At 48.6% G+C, this 14105-nt stretch overlaps 1 protein-coding gene across 1 annotated transcript in view; it reads left to right on the top strand.

Moving 5' to 3' along the window:
- CDC42BPB (CDC42 binding protein kinase beta) overlaps positions 1–13593 on the top strand; it is a 119590-nt gene extending 105997 nt beyond the window's left edge. The window contains 9 exon segments of the mRNA XM_058567759.1: positions 319–915; positions 4183–4280; positions 4366–4450; positions 4618–4735; positions 4838–4955; positions 5506–5611; positions 5718–5788; positions 12113–12139; positions 12141–13593. Coding sequence (XP_058423742.1) covers positions 319–915; positions 4183–4280; positions 4366–4450; positions 4618–4735; positions 4838–4955; positions 5506–5611; positions 5718–5788; positions 12113–12139; positions 12141–12365 — 1445 coding nt within the window. The 3' untranslated portion in view covers positions 12366–13593.
- Positions 13594–14105: the final 512 nt, after the last annotated feature.

Genomic DNA, 14105 nt, shown 5'->3' with positions numbered 1-14105 from the left:
ATGCAGCCCGAGGTCTCTTGGCTTCAGAGATGAGCTGGAAAGAGGTCCACGTCCACCCCCCACATCCATCCACTGCACTTGGCATCTCCCAGCCAGGGCCCTGTGCCTTGAGGGTCTGTGTGAGATGACACAGAGCAGAGATGGAGGGGTGTTAGGAGGAAGAGGCGTCTTCTTTAGAGCACAGTGGGGCTGTTCTCCCCTAGGCTGACTGCGGTGGGAAGGGAGCAGAGGGAGGCTCCTGATGGGCCTTTAGCAGATGCTCTTGAGCTGGTTTGAGATACTGATGGTCAGTCCCTGCCCTCGGCCTCCTTCCCACAGTGATCCTCCGTGTTGCTGACTACAAGAAAGTGTACCAGATTGAGCTTGCTCCCAAAGAGAAGATCGCCGTCCTCCTCTGCGGCCGGAACCACCACGTCCATCTCTGTCCGTGGTCTTCCTTTGATGGGGCGGAAAGCAATGTCGATATCAAGCTTCCAGAAACAAAAGGCTGCCAGCTCATGGCAACAGCGACACTGAAGAGGAGCTCTTCCACCTGCCTGTTTGTGGCAGTGAAGCGGCTGGTCCTTTGCTATGAGATCCTGAGAACTAAGCCTTTCCACAGGAAGTTCAATGAAATTGGGGCCCCTGGCAATGTACAGTGGATGGCCGTGGTCAAGGACAAGCTCTGTGTTGGCTACCCTTCTGGGTTCTCTCTGTTGAGCACCCAGGGAGATGGGCAGGCTCTAAACCTGGTAAATCCCAATGACCCCTCGCTTACGTTCCTCTCACAACAGTCTTTTGATGCCCTTTGTGCTGTGGAGCTCAAAAGTGAGGAGTACCTGCTTTGCTTCAGCCACATGGGACTGTACGTGGACCCACAAGGTCGGAGGTCACGCATGCAGGAGCTCATGTGGCCTGCGGCGCCTGTTGCCTGTAGTATGTATATGTTTTTCTGTTGCCATATCCCTGTTGCTGCTTTTCACATCAACAGTCAGCATGTGTTCTATTTTGCTTTGGTTTGTCTTCCAGTTCCCTTAGCTGAGTAGTTAGAGAAGCGTCAGGAGAGGTGGGCTCCAGGGTTTTCTGCAATAGAAGGTGTGGTCCTGACACCATGTCTCAGACGTGCTGTGGGTGGGCTTGCAGGTTGGCTACAGGCCTGCCCTCTTGAGCCAGCCTCCCGCCTGCCAGCACCTTTCTCTCTCCAGGTGCTTTGCAGGAGCCCCTTCGGCTGAAGAACCCTGATGGTGATAATATATAAACTTACACAGTGATAAAACCAAACTAAAGGTTTTTGGTGGCCAGAAAAAATTCAGCTCTGATGTCCAGGTTAGAGTTGCTCTTGGGACAAGTATTTTTCTGAGAGTGGTAGGAGCTGTTCTGGAAAACAGTTGAGTTACTTAATTTGCCTAGTTTAAGTGGCTTCTGTGTGAGTGATGTCGCTGGGTGGAAGTCGTGAAGGCCTGAGAGCTTGGTGAGCAAGACCCTGGCATCTGGGCTCCATGGAGGGCACTTCCTGCCTGGCCTGCGGTCTGATTGCTTTTAAAAGACCCTAAACCTCAAATTCCAACTCACTCGATACATCAAGGTAGCCTGCATTGTCGAACTAGCATGTCAGACAGAAATCAGGGAATAGCTAGCCACAGGGACACGTTGATTTTTGAGCTGGCAAGGGCTGGAGTTATGGGGATAAGAGGTGGGTGTCGTATTTTTCCTTAATTACCTGAAGGTACTACCCTTTGCCAAGCTAGCAGAGTACACAAGGGCCTAAGGACCCGGAGCCCGGTCCTGTGAGGTAGGCTGCCAGCCTTCAGCTCACAGGGGCTCAATGGATGTTTCCTGACTGCATTCGCCCTGGGCCGGGCTGGGGGAGTGGTGCAGGCCTCCCAGAGCCCTTAGGAAGGGAGGCGTGCCCTCCTCCTGGTCTCTTGCCTGCTGTTCCCCATCATCTTCCTGTGTACCCTCTACAGGAATGGCCTCAGAACCACACAGTATCCTTGCTTATCAGGGCTTTTTCCTCTAGAATTTGAACTTTTTGAAAAGTAGAATGTCAAAAAGGATGCAGGTCACTGAGTGCAGTATTTTTATAATCTTGGCCGAGAGTGACTGGGTGTGGACGCCTGATGTTCCTGTGTTCTCTGATTCCAGTTATCTCTCCACCTTTGTGGGTCTTTTTTTTCCCTCCCCCATGCACAGTACAGACAACAAATCAATTTTAGAGCCGGCGAAAAATAATTAAGTAATTTCCAGAATGGAGAACTAAAATTCTCTGTTGCCCTACTTGTTCCAAGCCCTGCGCCAAGCACTAGTGTTTGTTCTCACTCCCTTCCGGTCACGTGGGGCAGTGTAGTCAGTCCTGTCTTACCGAGGAGGAGGCTAAGGGCCACAGAGGTGAGATAACTTGCTTAAGTCACACAGCAGAGGCTGGATTCAAACTCAGATCTGTCAGACTGCACAGCCCATGTTCTTTCCACTGATAATTAACTTTATAGTTCAAATTTTTCATTAGCCTGGACATTTTAGTTTATCACTTTATCAGCAAATCATACAGATCTCTTCCCAGCTCCTTAGAGATGAAGTCCCACATATTTACAAGTAAGAGGAGCTGCCCCAGAAGCCCCTGGTGTGGCGAGTGGTCCATTGAAAGTTAATCTAGGGTCCCTGGATGTCTCTGACCATCTTTTTTGTATGTAGCAGTCAAAAAGAAGGCCTCATGGTTTGTCTGAAATGTCACTTGTGAGAAGTTTGGTGACTAGTTCCAGCATCTTTTGTCTACTTCCTAAATCCTGGGGTTCTTTTTCTTTTTTGTATTTGTAAGAAAAGGGCTGATCATGCAGCCCATTTGAAATCTGTAATAGCAACGTAGCGAAGCTTTTTAAAAATTCATCTTCAGTTAGTAAAGTGTGACATGATAAAGATTAACTTGGAACCCTTGAAGGTAGAAAGACCAGGAACCAGGGCTGAACTAGAGCCATCTACACGGCTCTGCGTTTCTGCAGGGTGATGCCAGGGATAGCTGGTGACAGCCAGCAAGGTTGAGTGTGACGACAGTCAGCGTCCCTCAGACCATGGCCTCACCATCCCTGGCAGGATGACTGAGGAGAAGCGGGCGTCCACTGCTGCTTTCCCTCTCTGACGGAGGGCAGATATTTTTTACCACTGTGCTAAACGTGGGGGAAGCCCCTTATGCTTCAAATGCCCAGTGGGCCCACAGTCTATGGGCTCGTGTCTTGGGGCCCTAGGTGGGTTTCCCGTCCCCACCTGACAGTGTGACATCACTTAGGCAGGACCGTGCCAGCTCCTGAGCTCACTGTAGCAAAATAATTACTGACACTCGCATGTGTGTTCAGACCAGACTGCAAAAGGGGTGCCTGGAAACCTTCTGAAGGGCCAGTTTACTAGAGAGAAAGCCGACGTGTGGTGCATAGATGGGCAGCATGGTTGCCCCAGAGCTAAGCAATAGTTTTTGTGTGAAAATTTTAAATATTTACTCAGAAACCTGACTTTTTGGCATAAGGAATTTGCCTCATAAAACAACATTTGGCCCCTACCTGAATCTCAGATGTGTTGAGCCCAAAGTAATAAGCTTTTGCAATAATCATGTAAGAAAGCTAAATGAAAAAGCTAACTTTTTAAGCAAATCATTGCCAACATCTGTGCTGTGGTATTTAAAATGCTATTTAGGGGGCCGGCCCGGTGGCGCAAGCGGTTGGGTGCGCGCGCTCCGCTGCGGCGGCCCGGGGTTCGCTGGTTCGGATCCCGGGCGCGCACCGAAGTACTGCTTGGTAAGCCATGCTGTGGCGGCGTCCCATATAAAGTGGAGGAAGATAGGCACCGATGTTAGCCCAGGGCCGTCTTCCTCAGCAAAAAAAAGAGGAGGATTGGCGGATGTTAGCTCAGGGCTGATCTCCTCACACAAAAAAAAAAAAAAAAAAAAAAAATGCTATTTAGTTACAGACTTGGTGGTAAAGCACTTAGACATTTGGAGTGTTTGTCTGGACTTTGGATTGAAGATTCACTCTGGAGTGGGAATGGGAAAGTATCTGCGATTCGGCCCCATTGGGACCACCCGAGCAGAGGGCGGTGTGGCCCGCCTTCGCGCTTTCTGAAGTCCCGAGGGCTCAGGGGCTTGCCGCCGCCCTTCAGGGTGGAGGGCATCAGGCTGGGGCCGGCCTTGCTCACCTTGCTTTGCCCCATCTGCGCCAGGTTGCAGCCCCTCACACGTCACGGTGTACAGCGAGTACGGCGTGGACGTCTTTGACGTGCGCACAATGGAGTGGGTTCAGACCATCGGCCTGCGGAGGGTAAGGCCCCGGGGCGGGACGGGCAGTCTCCTCCTGCTCTGCCGCTGGCTGTGCAGCTACTCTCCCTCTCTGGTTTCCAACACAGATAAGACCCCTGAACTCCGAGGGCACCCTCAACCTCCTCAACTGTGAGCCTCCGCGCTTGATCTACTTCAAGAGCAAGTTCTCCGGTAAGCCTTTCTCAGCAGGTGAAAGTGGAAGGAGGGAGGGATTACCTGTCATCTGTCTGTCACCGGCATGCTCGGCCCTTCCTCTCATACCCTTTGTCCCCCTCCGTCCCCACTGCGTCCTGCATGAGGCCACACGTGACTACAGGTGTCGTTCCTCATTCCCGCAGGAGCAGTTCTCAATGTGCCCGACACCTCTGATAACAGCAAGAAGCAGATGCTCAGGACCAGAAGCAAGAGGCGATTTGTGTTCAAGGTGCCAGAGGAGGAGAGGCTGCAACAGCGGCGGTGAGATCTGGAGCCCGGCTGGCAGCTTCACTGAGGAGGGGTTGGGTAGAGCCAAGAGGAATTTATGTATTGTGAATCTCAAAAATATTTTCTTCTCCCCAGAGAGATGCTTCGAGACCCAGAATTGAGATCCAAAATGATATCCAACCCGACCAACTTCAACCACGTGGCTCACATGGGCCCGGGCGACGGGATGCAGGTGCTCATGGACCTGCCTCTGGTGAGCTTGTGGGACGGGCGGGCGGAGCTGCGTCTCAGACACTGTCAGGGCTTTCCTCTGTCTGAGGGAACTCCTTCACAGGCGTTTCTGAGTTGCCCAGGTTCCCTCCTTCTGCTCCTGGGAGCTGTGAACATTGGGGACCTTTGTGTTTGTTAGGTATCTGTCACCATTTCAGTCTGTTAGTGTTTCATAAGGAAACTGGCTGTGTCAACAGTGATTTCTAAATCACATCTTAGTAAGAGCAAGTAACATATTTTGTTTTTCTTTTTTGCTTAAAAAAATGTGTTCTGTATAGGATTTGACTTGACCTAAAATTGCTATTGCCAATTCTTAGCTCAAAACTGACCTGGTGCCACTGTCCAGAGAGCCTTCCCAGCACCTCTTTTGCTCATTGAGGTCCCAGAGCCCCAGCCATGGTCTGTGGTACAGACTTTGCACCTTTGCTGGCCTACCTGCTGGGCCGGCTGGGGTCAGACATGGCTCTGCCCCGGGGCCTGTGCTTCCAGCCAGGATGCCGCGAGCGTGCTCACAGGCTGTTCTCTCTGCCCAGAGTGCCGTGCCCCCATCCCAGGAGGAAAGGCCCGGCCCCACTCCCACCAGCCTGTCCCGGCAGCCTCCGCCCAGGAACAAGCCCTACATCTCGTGGCCCTCATCAGGTACAGAGGGCACCAAGTGCGGGAGCCTGGGATGCTGGGACTACCAGGCTTTTGGTTCAGCTCATGACTCTTTTTCCCTAAGATGACTGCCATCTTTGTTCCATAGGTGGATCGGAGCCGGGAGTGGCTGTGCCTCTGAGAAGTATGTCCGACCCCGACCAGGACTTTGACAAAGAGGTAAGACTTGCTGGTTATAGGGATGCGGCCAGGGCGTCTGAAGCTCCACACTCCACGTGGGAGGAGAGCCAAAGCGGCTGCCCTTTGGAGAAAGATACTCTTCTTCCCTGGAGCAGCCATGTGGGGCCCATGGGCTCTGGAAGGAGGTAGGGAGGAGTGCAGCTGAGTCACCGTCCGCAGAAGGAAGAGGAGCCTGATGATGTGGGGGCCTGGGCGGTGGTCACCAGCCCCTCTGGAGCTCCCCACTCACAATTTTCAGGCTGTGCTGAGGGAGGGGAAGATGACATGGGCTCTTTGGTCTTGAGCCCGGCAGGAAAAAGATGTGGATTCCTACCTCCGGGTAATGGCCTGAGCAGCACAGTCCCTCAGTCAGACCAAGGCCTCCATGCCCTGGTGCTGAGCCTCCTTCCAGGCTCTGCTTCTGAGTCGCCTGGCTCCCCTGCCCCAGCCATGGCTGCCCTCAGTCTGGGCCAGAGAGAAGGCTGCTGGGAGCACCTGAGCACAGAAGTGGCTGCAGGCAGGTGCTGGGGCCCTGGCTCTCCTCCTGGACACTGACTGTGAGGTGGAGGCTATCACTCTGCATGACAGAAGTGAAAGCATTCCTGTGGAAAGTCCAGCCAACTTCTCCCTTCTAGACTTTTCTGTGTCGTTTTATACACTTATGTGTAACATACTAGAAGGTGCGTTCTTTTTAAAGCACGGGTGGCCTCGTGCGTCTTGGAGAGCCTTCCATGTTGGCCTCTCCTCCCCCTCCTCCTCTCCTGAGGTCCTCTCGGGATGAGAGTGCAGGGACTCACGTGGAGAACCACCCCGGCTCGGGTTTCCTTGGGGCTTTCCAGACCCTGCTCTGGTTGGCAGCATTCTCATGCGGTTGAGGCGTGCCTCTCTGTGCCTCAGTTTCCCCTGTGTGAGATGGGAGGAGAATGCTCCTGACTGCAGGGTTGTCGAGAAGATGAGTGAGGTGAGAAATGCCTGGAAGTGAGCACTCGAGGCTCTTTTCACCCTTGGGAGCATGTCTGTAGGAGGCAGGCAAGGAGCTGGACGCTCTCCCCAGACCGCACCCCCGGCATGGACACTGTATGTTCACGTTAGCTGCTGGATTGATAAGGCAAAAAGCAGAAAGGTTTCATTTCCCGTATTCCTAACTCTCACTGCGCTTGGCCCTCTTTTCATGTGTGAAATGGCCATGTCTTCCTTCGAGGTCCGCACCCTTCACCGTCTTGCTGTTGAATCATTGTGCTTTTCTCTTACTGATTTATAGAAACTCTTTATAAATTGTGAATATTATCTGTTGCAAATACTTTTCCCAGTATCACTAATCTTTTAATTTTGTCTTTTAAGGGTGTTTTATCATACAGAAATTTTTAATATTTACACAGTCCAGTTTGTATCTTTTTAAATTAAGATAAATATTCTCTTGTAGTCTCTGAGAACTTGGCAGGGTTTTCTTTTCTGTTTGTCATTGCATCGTGAAAATGTCTGTGTGAGAATGAGTGTGTGTATGAGTGAGAGAGCATGTGTGTGTGAGTGTAGGCAAGGACCTGATCTTTCTATCTAAAGTGGCACACTAGCCCTGCACCACTTATTTCCCTCCATCTTGAAATGTTATCTTGATTATAAATTCCTTTGTTTACATGTTTCCGTTTCTGGAATCTCTGTTCCACCAGCGGATGGATTATTTTCCTATGCAGTACCACCTGTAACATGAGATCTGGCGGAGCAAGATCTCTCTCCCCCTTTTCAACAATTTCTTGGCTATTTTTTATTTTCTCCGTCAAATAAATTTTAAAATCAGCTTGTTATCTCCATAATAGAAAAGTAAAAATTGAGTTGAGCTTTTCACTGGGATTACGTTGAATTCATAGACTAATTTGGGGGATATTTGCCATCTTGACCTTTCCCATGCAAGAACTTTGAGCGTCTCTCCAGTTAATGGTTTCCCTCCTTCAGGTCGTGCATGTTTGTGGTTAATAAGTTTATTCTTAAGAATATCAAGGTTTTGTTGCCATTGTGAGTAGAATATAATTTTCCGTTAACATACTTGGTGGTTATTGCTCGTGTCTATACAAGCTGGTGACTTGGCAGTGTTCTGTGTCCAGCCACTTTACCAAGTTCTCGTTGGTTCTGGTATTTGGTTCATGGCCTTGGAGTTTTATCTCTTTGACCCTGGTGTGTGTGATGGGGTGTGAGTGGGTGCATGTGTGATGTGTGTGTGTGTGCACGCGTGTGTGAGTGTTGCCTCTCAGGATGCTGGCTGGGGCTCCCGAATCATGAGGTTTGCTGCCCTGGCACCACTGGCTCGGTGCTCCTGCCTGGGCTTCCCACCAGGACTCATGCTGCCTGTGGTTTCTGGCACCTTTTCACCTGGCTAAGGAAGTGTTTTTCTCTTCCTAGCTTGGGAAGAGTCAGTAAGGAAGGGATGATGGATATTAATCAGCTGCTTTTTAGCATTTTCCAAAGTGACCCTCATGGGTTTTCTCTCCAACCTGTTAAATGTCGTGAGAGTGGATTTTCTTGCATCCTGAGAATAAATCTTCCTTGGTCATGATGGATTATCCTTATTTAGTACACTGATAGATTCAGTTTGTGAACATTTTGTTGACGGTTTTTACATCTGTGTTTGTCAATAAAGTTGACCTGTGCCTTTCTTTTTCTGTGCTGTCCTGAGCCAGCCTTGTTTTCAGGGCTGTGCCAGCCTCGACTCTGACTTAGGAAGCTTGCATCTCTTAGTTGCCGTAATACAGGGATTTCCTTTCCTGGAAGCTTTCATAGACCTCCCTTAAAGCTGCCTGAGATTGATGGCTTTAGAGGTAGGTCTTGGGGGTTTTTTGTTATTTTACTTTTTTCCCCTCAATGGTCTATTTTGAAAATTTCAAACCTCCAGAAAAGTTGCAAGACGTGTAAAGTGAACAACCTGTAAAAGCTTACCTAACATGTTTTTCCTCGTTTGATTTTTGGGGGAAGAACTAGCAGAAAGCAAGCTGCAACGTCACAACACCCCTAAGTGCTTCTGCACGTGTTTCCTGAGAGCGAGGGTGTCGCCTCCCAATCACAGTGACCACTCTCCAGAGCTTACATCGCTCCTCTGCCATCATCCATGGTCTCTTCATGTTCAGATCCCCCCACTCTCCCAGTGGGTTCCTCTAGAGCTTTCTTAAACCCAGCATCCAGTCAAGGGGCATGCGTCGCATTTAGTAGTTGCATCTCTTTAGTGTTCTTTAGTCTGTGTCCAGCCTTTTTTCATCTTTCATAACATTGAATTTGTCATGAAAAGTACAGTTCTTTTGCAATTATATAAGTTGGGACCAACAAATAAGTATGTATGAGCATGTGTGTGTGCACACACATACACACACACTTTTCCTGAACTGTATCGGCAGGTTGCATATATCATGCCCCTTTACCTAAGAGCAAGGATATTCTCTTATAGAGTACAGCTGTCAGATTGATAAAGTAGTCTGCATGTTCCAGTTCTTTCCGTTATCTCCATAATGTCCTTAAGTACACTTTTTTCTGGTACAGGACCCAGCCCCCAATCACACATTGCATTTCTCTGCCCTGCCTCTTTAGTCCCTTTTACTCTGGAACGGGTCCTCAGTCATCCTTCTTCTGGCGTGACAGTAACATTTTTGCAGAGAGCCATGTCTCTTATTTTCTAGAATGCTCTTTGGTTTGAGTTTTGGTTTGAGTTTGTCCGACATTTCCTTGTCTTGAGATTCAGGTTGCATGTCCCAGACCGGAGTACTGCACAGGCGACATGGTGTCCTTCTCTGGGTGTTGCATCCAAAGGCACACGGAACCTGTTTGTCCTGCACTGACCTTGTTTCTTCCTCTTTTGAGTTTATTTAAGTGAAATTCATATAACATAAAGTAACCATTTTAAAGTGAACAATTCAGTGTCTGTTTAGTACATTCACCATATTGTGCAACCACCAACTTTCTATAGTTCGAAACATTTCCATTACTCCAAAATAAAACCCCTGCCCATTAAACAGTTTCTCCTCGTTCCTCCCTCCCCCATCCCCTGGCAACAACCAGTCTTCGTTCTGTCTTTATGGATTTGCCTGTTCTGGGCATTTCATATAAATGGAATCACATATTAGGTGGCCTGTTGTGTCTGACTTCTTTCACTTAGTGTAATGTTTTCAAGATTCATCCATGTTGTAGCATGAGTCAGTAGGTTGTTCGTTTTTGTTGCTGAATAATACTCCATTGTATGGATGTACTGCAGTTTATGTAATCATTAGTCCATTGATAGACATTTGGGCTGTTTCTACCTTTTGGCTATTATGAATAATGCTGCTGTAAACCTGTGTGTACATTTATTTATTTGAGTACCTGTTTTCACTTCTTTTGGGTATGTATCTAGAAGTGGAATGGCTCTGTTGGGTCATATAATAATAACTCTCTGTCTTAACTTTTTGAGGAACCACCAAATTGTTTTCATAGCAGCTGCACCATTTTACATTCCCACCAGCAATGTACAAAGGTTAAGATTCTTCCACATCTTTGCCAACCGTTATCTTCCTTTTTTTTTTTTTGATAGCCATCCTAGGGGCTGTGAGGTTGTATCTCATTGTGGTTTTGATTTGCATTTCCCTAATGATTAGTGATATCGAGTGTCTTTTTTCATGTGCTGTTGGCCATTTGTATACCTTCTTTGGAGACATGTCTATTCAGGTCTTTTGCCCATTTTTTAATTGAGTTATTTGTCTTTTTGTTGTTGGGTTGTAAGAGTTCTTTATATAATCAGAAAACTAGATCCTTATCAGATATGATTTACAAATATTTCTGCCATTCTGTGGGTTGTCTTTTCACATTCTTGGTAATGTCCTTTGATGTACAAGAGTTTCTAATTTTAATGAAGTCCAATTTACCTATTTTTTCTTCTGTTGCTCTTGCTTTTGATGTCATATCTAAGAATCCACTGCCAAATCCAAGGTCATAAAGATTTATTGTTGTTTTCTTCTAAGAGTTATGGTTTTTAGCTTTTATATTTAGCTCATTGATCCATTTTGAGTTAGTTTTTATATATGGAGTGAGGTAGGAGTCCCACTTCATTCTTTTGCATGTCATTGTCCAGTTCCAGCACTATTTGTTGAAGAGACTCTTCTTTCCCCATTGCATGGTCTTGGGACCCTTGTTGGAAGTCAGTTGACCATATATGTATTGATTTATTTCTGGACTCTCAGTTCTATTCCATTGGTCTTTATGCTAGTACATACCACACTGTTTTGATTACTGTTACTTTGTAGTACATTTTGAAGTAGTAAGTTTGGGAAGTGTGAGTCTTCCAACTTGTTCTTATTTAGTATTGTTTTGACTGTTCTGGGCACCTTGCAATTCCATATGAATTTCTGGAAAAAAAAGCCATTGGAATTTCAATAGGGATTGCATTGAATCTGTAGATCACTTTGGGTAGTATTGACATCTTAACAATATTTAGTCTTCCAATCTATGAACATGAGACGTCTTTCCATTTATTTGTGTCATCTTTAATTTCTTTCAGCAATGTTTCGTAGCTTCACTGTACAAATATTTCACCTCCTTGGTTAAATTTATTCCTAGCTATGTTTTATTCTTTTGGATGCTGTTGTAAATGGAATTGTTTTCTTAATTTCCTTTTCAGATTGTTCATTGCTGATGTATAGAAACACAACTGATTTTTGTGTATTGATCTTGAACCCTGCAACTTTGCCAAACGCGTTTAGTTTTTTGTGTGAGTTCTTTGGGATTTTCTACATAGAGAATCACGTCATCTGTAAACAGAGATGGTTTTACGTATTCCTTTCCAACTTGGATGCCTTTTTCTTTTTCTTGCCTAATCACTCTGGCTAGAACTTCTAGTACAGTGTTGAATAGCAGCAGTGAAAGCAGACATCCTTGTTTTGTTCCTCATCATAGGGGGGGTGCTTTGTCTTGCACCATTGAGGATGAATTTAGCTGTGGGTTTTTCATGGACACTTTTCATCGTGTTGAGAAGGTTCCTCCATTCCTGGTGCGTTTGTCATGAAAGAGTGTCATGTCTGTGACTTTTGACCACTTGGTTGTGGTGGTGTTTGGTTTCTTCACTGCAGAGTTGCTTATTCCTTTTTGTAATTATAATTCCTAAGTCATTTGTGGGGTTGGGCCTTGGTTTATGATCTCTCACCATCAAGCTTAAGGACCACGTGAAAAGCTTGTAGAGTGAGTGTATGTTCCCATAACAAGAAAGGAGAGAGCAGTTGCCACATCTGTCCCTCACAGATGCCCACATGTGGCTGGGCAGCACACCCCTCCACAGGCCCAGGGTTCTCAAGCTGTCCTCCTTGTTTGTGTTAACAGCCTGATTCGGATTCCACCAAACACTCGACTCCATCGAACAGCTCCAACCCCAGTGGCCCGCCGAGCCCCAACTCCCCCCACAGGAGCCAGCTCCCCCTCGAGGGCATGGAGCAGCCAGCCTATGATGCCTAAAGCCGCTGGCCCACTGCCTCACCACCATGGGGCTGGGGAGCCAGGGGTGGCCTCCAACGTCAGTGCCAAGACTGAGCTGACCCTCCAGTGTTGTCCAAGGAAATGTAGAATCGATTTGTAGATATGGAGATGAAGAAAAATCTTTATTATAATAATGATCAGTTTTACGCCGCGTTACTCATGGTGGTAGACCAGATCTATTCGTCTGCACGGCTGTGAGGCGACACTGTTCCGTTTGCACATGAAGGACCACGACACAGTCTCTCCTGCCCAGAACAAGCTGAGAAGGCACGTGGGGCCCTGCCAATGCTGGCCCCTTCTGCAGAAACCCGGTAGACCCTGCACGGCTCTGTTCAGGAAGCAGACAGCTCGGGACACGGCCTCAGTAACAAGTCTGTTCCCTGATCCCTGAAACTGTTTCCTAGGACCTTAGGAGAATAGTAGGAAGTTGTATATCATTCCCAGTGTCACTAGAATTTTGAAGACAGAGGAAATGGAGGTTAGTTTGTGGCCTTTTTATTCATTTAGCCATTACATAGTCAGCTGCAGAAGTCCTTCTGCTGATCTTGTAGCCATGGACAGAGACCCATTATGAGTGACACCTGCCTGAGTCCCTTGTGTGTGTTAGTGCATTCCCGGTCACACCATGAAGTGTCATCAGTATCTACTACTGTGAAGTCAGCTGTGCTCTGTTTCCCACTCGCTTCCGCCTCCTGCCATGAAACTGGTGAGCGTCGTGGTGCAGCCAGGCCCTGAGGCCTGCTGGGCCGAGAGGAGACCAGAGCCCCAGGTTGCCCAGCAGCAGGCGCCAGGACCCCCCTCCCCTCCCAGTCCCGCCCCTGCATGGAGCCCCGTGATTAGTCCCCATATGGATCATGTAGCCCCAGCCGACACACTCCTGCACATTTCCCTGCCGGTGGCGTGGTGACGCTCTGCCTGCGTATTTCCTCTCACCCTTCCTTGTATCCTATGTGAGTAATCAGGTTTGTGGCCTGTCTCATTAAAGGCTTGTGAGTAACTGGCCAGCAGACACAGCTTGCCCTCAGCCCAGGACAGGCTTTTTTCCCTGCTCTCCCACTGGTCGACGTGCTTGGCAACGCTGTTTGAGACGTGCACTTAAACTTGAGTCGGCACTGAGTGATGTGGGCACCACAGCCTGCCTGTGCGTGTCACACACCCAGCACCTGCCCGCCCTCTGCCCCCTGGGCCTTCTGCTGGGGCTGGCACCTGCTGGGGGCTCTGGTTTTTACTTTTTTAATGTAAGTCTGAGTCTTTGTAATTATTGAATCGTCAGAACATTTTTGAACAATTTACCTGTCAATAAAGCAGAAGACGGCAGTTTTAAAGTTCTCAGTGGTTTGTCTGAATGTGATGACCTGTCTTCTTCCTGAGTGTGCCTGGGTTGGGCCCAGTAGTGCCCTGTGCTGGAAGTCCCTCCACAAGAGGCAGTGAAGGAGCTGTCTTGCCTGCAGAAGCCGTTCTTGGTCATTCGCTCAGGGGGGTCATGCAAAAGGTGCCTTTGGTTCACGTGGCGGGAGCTGGCCCCCAGAGCTGTAACCTCTCACCTGCCAGGGACATGGCAGGAGGGCCTCCTGGGGGCACCCTGTATGGTGGTCGGCAGGGTCAGGTGTGGGCCGCTGGCTGGAGGGAGGGCCCATCTGGCTGAGTGCCCCTGGTACGCCTCCAGGTAGCTGCAGCAGCCAGACCGGGGGGTTAGGATTTCAGCCTGAGAGTAGTGGGAGCCCTCAAGGGCAGTGGGCAAGGTGGGGCCTGCAGCCAGGCACAGGATGGACCTGGGTGCCCAGTGCTGGGTGGGAGAGGGTGACATGCCCGTGAGCCCCCACAGGGCAGAGCTCACCAT

The sequence above is a fragment of the Diceros bicornis genome, chromosome 24, assembly GCF_020826845.1.
Source record: "Diceros bicornis minor isolate mBicDic1 chromosome 24, mDicBic1.mat.cur, whole genome shotgun sequence".
Taxonomy (NCBI): domain Eukaryota; kingdom Metazoa; phylum Chordata; class Mammalia; order Perissodactyla; family Rhinocerotidae; genus Diceros; species Diceros bicornis.
This window is presented reverse-complemented; position numbering and strand designations above follow the sequence as displayed.